This window comes from Ciona intestinalis, unplaced genomic scaffold (assembly GCF_000224145.3).
Source record: "Ciona intestinalis unplaced genomic scaffold, KH HT000105.2, whole genome shotgun sequence".
Classification (NCBI taxonomy): Eukaryota; Metazoa; Chordata; class Ascidiacea; order Phlebobranchia; family Cionidae; genus Ciona; species Ciona intestinalis.
The window spans coordinates 301,859-306,779 of NW_004190427.2; the positions used below are offsets into that span (position 1 = coordinate 301,859).

General features: G+C 37.9%; 1 protein-coding gene across 1 annotated transcript in view; it reads right to left on the reverse strand.

Moving 5' to 3' along the window:
* Positions 1 to 1,842: 1,842 nt before the first annotated feature.
* Positions 1,843 to 4,921, reverse strand: part of LOC100175634 (cell wall protein AWA1-like) — a 63,658-nt gene continuing 60,579 nt past the window's right edge. The window contains exons 14-16 of the mRNA XM_026838730.1: positions 3,427 to 4,008; positions 2,997 to 3,097; positions 1,843 to 2,325 (exon numbers count right to left, since the gene is read on the reverse strand). Coding sequence (XP_026694531.1) covers positions 2,137 to 2,325; positions 2,997 to 3,097; positions 3,427 to 4,008 — 872 coding nt within the window. The 3' untranslated portion in view covers positions 1,843 to 2,136. The remainder of the gene's footprint in view (positions 2,326 to 2,996; positions 3,098 to 3,426; positions 4,009 to 4,921) is intronic.

Sequence of the window (4,921 nt, forward strand, 5' to 3'; positions counted from 1 at the left end):
TCACGGGATGATAACAATGATGCGACATTTAAAAACGGCCGAGTAATGACTACTTTCGCGCCCTTACGGAAGCAAACTCTACCTGTCAATCAGGATAAACCGAGCCTGTTCGCCAAAGATCGATCTTCCAGTAACGTATTTTGTTCTAGATTTAACTTGACGGTATTCCAGCATTCCAATTAGGGACGTGACCGCGCGTTTTCTGTCGCGGAGAGGCGAATGAATCAGCGTTCGTTGAGCACACATGCGCTTCCGTCCTTCGGCAAAATGAATGATTAGCACTCGCGGCTTGTTCCGCTGTGCCCTTCTCCTGAGGCAATGTCATGCAACGAGCCGAGATTGGACGCAAACAAACACAGGTCCCCATCAAAAGAGACATGGCATCCAGGATTAACTGCAGGTAATCTAGCAGAACGCAAACTGACCACACAAAAGGACGAGGCGTTTTAAGCACCTGTTATAAATAAAGGGTGGAAAGGAGCTTGCACTGCATGTCACGGAAAGTTGCTTGGAAAAGAAAGTTATGGTATGTCTGACGTGGACAGATTGTTAATCGCTTGTCCTTCCAGAAGCAAACAAAAGGAATACGAAATATCCGGAGATCGGTCATACATGAACTTTTAGCATTCGACGTGAAAGAGATCGACCGATTTTGTTCCTTTTACGCTGAACAAGCGAAAAATATTCTGCCCTTTGAATTCCCAACGAGAACCTTTACCATCAGTTTGATACAAGATTGCGGTGATTACCTTAGGCATCTTATGTTTGCTTGGTATATTGGCAGAACACATTACTCAGATAGTGCGTGGCGACGAAAAATCCCCGAATTCTAGTAAATTTGCCGCTGCTTATACACGAGGAATGCGGAAGAAAAAGTTGTTCGCTAACCAACTGTTTCCGAGTTTCGTGTACTAATGTATGATGATCATGTCCGCGAGCGAAGAAAATAGCTTACTTGTCGTAACCGCAAACATACACTGACGTTGTAAAAACACAGGCCGAGTAAACAAATAGAAATGAGTCGATTGACTCAATGCGTAAACATAAAACTGAAACAGGGATTCTGGAATGACTCACTTTTAAGGCGCCACTATGCCCCCGAAAAACATTTGCATATGAGAGCAACGACCGTATAGACTATAGAGCAACTGTTGGTAGTAAAATATTTCCAATACGGTTTCTTACTCAAGTCAACCCCAATTTTGGTATATTACGTCATATACTATTTTTATCTTTGGAATTCCATAGGGATACAGATATAAACCCCAACGAAGTATAATAAAGCTTGCACACGTTTGTAGGCCGCAGTTTGGGGTTAAAAAACTCGCATCGTTTAAATTGAAGGTCACTGCTTTATTCATCGGCAATGATGCACATCTCACACAAGCAAAATAGCGCTGTCACATGGCCGGCAAAAACGCGTTATTTATCGGCACGTCTTCGAAAATCAATTCATTAAATCTTTGCTGGGCCGTATGTATTTTACTGACGAAGACACCTTGATCGTCTGATGTATTAACAAACAAGCAGTGTATGGTGCTTAGTTTGATCTTCAAATATTCAACGATAAGTTCAGTTCATTGTTAAGCATGTATGGTCCGCGCCTGTGGTATAACTCTATTTATCAAGTGCTATTGTGCCAAACGGTCGTACTTGATTAATCGTGCCGCGGCAAGTATAATTTCCCGTCTTATGCCTTGTTTCCTGAATAGGACGCCTGGAATTTAACTCGCAGTAATTTCCTGCAACGTGCTGGTTCAGAAACATATTCTTAATTCTATAAATTCTGGTCGCAAGTCGATTAGTGTAACCAATATGTTGTTACGCAATTCGAGTAAGATGTATGGCTTATATAAATTTATTTCATTGAAAACATGGTATATGTGTTTTATATACTGTACAGAACATTAGGTCTTTTTCATTATCCAACATTCCATTCTGCGCACGTGTTTGTATTCTTTAAGTGGGCTGTTGAAAAATACGGCTCTTTGTTGCCATCTAGCGGATGTAGTTTTTTAAAACAACTCCCTGTCATTTGACATGTTGAATACTTCGTTTTAAAACATACTGCATCATATAGAAAGTAAACAAGCGTGAAGTATATGGAAGCAACATAAATACAAATCTGCATGCTGTTTATAAAGCGTCGTCCTCAGTTGCATTGTATAAACGTGGATCTTCACTTGGTTTAGGTTGTCCATTATCAGACCCTCCATTGGCTGTGTCTTCTGTGCCTTCTTCTGTTGAAATGGAATCTTTGCCTTCGCTTTCAATGTTAATGTCATTGTACATCCCATTGGTTGGTTTGACAGGAAAAGAGTATTTCTGCATAAGCAATTGAAGACTAGTTCACTTTATGTCCAATTTGCGATTTGATTTTAAAAATAAATAAAGGTTTTATTTATAATGCGTAGGGGTAGTGGAGTTATAACATGGCCGTTCGTTTTTATATACACGTGCCCACCTATAAGTTACAAAGTTTTAAAATTAACCAATGTGCCACAAAGCTGGTTTTGATTATGTTTTCTACTTTTCCTTTATGGTTAGGTTTGTATCATGTGAATACGTCTGATTTACGTATTTTTATCAGGGAAACGTGTTTATATGCTATACATAAATCTGCCATTTTAAAATGATTTTTAATAAAAGTAACTTAAAATTATTTAAAAATCTTTTTTCCAGTATTAATTATGTCTGAAACATTTTAAGAGACAAAGGCCAGCCTTTTATATTGGTCAAAAAATTGCATGTGAAAAAAGCGAGTCAAAAAGTTCGCATGTGCATACCACAGTTTTAGCATTCATTATTTCTTTTTAAGCATTATGTAAAAAAAAAAAATAAAAATACAGAAATAATCACTCGTAAAGTTACATATGTGGTAACTTGTAAGCTGACATGAGGTGTATGAGACAGAAAACCTGTGTTATATTGACTGTCACTGCCCTGCACCACAAGGATGAAAAAAAAAATCATTTATTCAAGATTGTATAATGTACCTTAGTTCTTCTTTCTTGCCATAAGATATAAATTACCAACACAACAGCTATTACTGCAAAGACGCACACAATGAGTATTATCCACCAAGGTATTCCAGCCACTGAAAAACAAAACATTTTTATGATTATTTCATCCTTGTGGAAAGGAAAGCTAGAAAATGCCAATTTATAAAGCTTATGTGTATTATTATAAAATATAAATTTATGAGGTAAGCTATATTTTATCGCTGCTACTATTGTGGGCGTGTGAGTCCTTGGTCGCGACATCTTACACTAAATGCTCTAACTCAGTGATCACTTTTGGGTTTTATAAATTGTCGGCCACCATTAAAAAAAAATCTAAAATAAACATCCACAAATTTACATACGGAATAATTTGTTAGTGGACATGACTTGTATCAAGAATAATTTATATTACTTTCATTCTCACCTGCTGGATTCCTACAGCTGCTGGTAGGAGCATGAAATACTCTTCCATTTGGACAGGTGCAGGTAGCCCGATCTGTTGTGTTCACACAGACCGAGTAAGGATGTTCACTGCAAGCACCATTGGCGCAGCCATTTATCATGCAGTTTACCACGCTGTTAAAGTTGTTACACGGGCTTAGTCTTTCAACTTGGCAACTGCATTCATAAACAGGAATTAAGGAACTATCTTTTACTGTGATGCAGTTTTTTCTATTGCTGGGACATAATCCAGTAAATGCTGAACAGATTTCTTGATCAGATCTTGAATTGCAAAACTTAATACAGTTTTGGCCTGAACCAATGAACCCAGGTTTACAAGTACATGTAAAACTTCCAATTGTATTGGTACAATTGGCATTTGCGTGGCAGTTGTGTGTACCCAATGTGCATTCATCAATATCTGTGCATGATACACCATTACCAGAAAACCCAGTATTGCAAGTACATGTAAAACTTCCAGTTGTGTTGGTACAAGAAGCATTTGTGTCGCAGTTGTGTGTACCCAATGTGCATTCATCAATATCTGTACATGATACACCATCACCAGTAAACCCAGTATTGCAAGTACATGTAAAACTTCCAGTTGTGTTGGTACAAGTGGCATTTGCATGACAGTTATGTGTACCCAATGTGCATTCATCAATATCTGCGCAGTTTACACCATCACCAGTAAACCCAGTATTGCAAGCGCAAGTATAATTTGTTATGGTGTTGGTACAGGTAGCATTTTCATGACAGTTGTGTGTACCATTTTTGCACTCATCTAAATCTGTATAGAAGTTAACCAATGAATTTATTCAAAGTAAATGAAAGAAGACCATTTGAACAAGACTTACCAATAATAAATGTTGTTTTTACTGGAGAACCACATAAGTCATCAACATTACAAGCAGATAAAGAAACTTCATAGACGCCAGGGGCTTCCAAATTTCGAAACAAAATTGCAACATCTTAAAAAAAATGTTTGTGTTAAATATTACCACCATTAAGTAGTTAATTGAATGGCTTATTTATTCTCACTGATAGGGCAATGACAGTCGTAATAAGTGTTTCCTAGTTCAATTACTTTTTATAAATCAATTACCTTTTTTCCCCCCCCCCCCCCCCCCCCCCTACCCCCCAAAAGTTTATGAATCAATTACTATCTACCAGTTAATGCATATGTGTACTTTGGTATGGCACACAATTCAGTCAACCTATCAATGGCCACTGGGTTAGAGCAATTTCATAAGTGTCTTTCGAAAGGTAATGCAATAGGCCACAATTGATTGTAGCATCCAGCCTCAAACTTGGCATATTTTCGTGGTGTGTAAAACAGAACACCTGGGTCGTAATAACTGTCATGGCCTCACCATACCAGGATAAATAGTTTACATTCATCCATAAACATAAAGCTGACTAACCCATCTGTGAAAGATTTCCTGAAACGACAGGTGCATTGTTCATCAGTGTCAAAG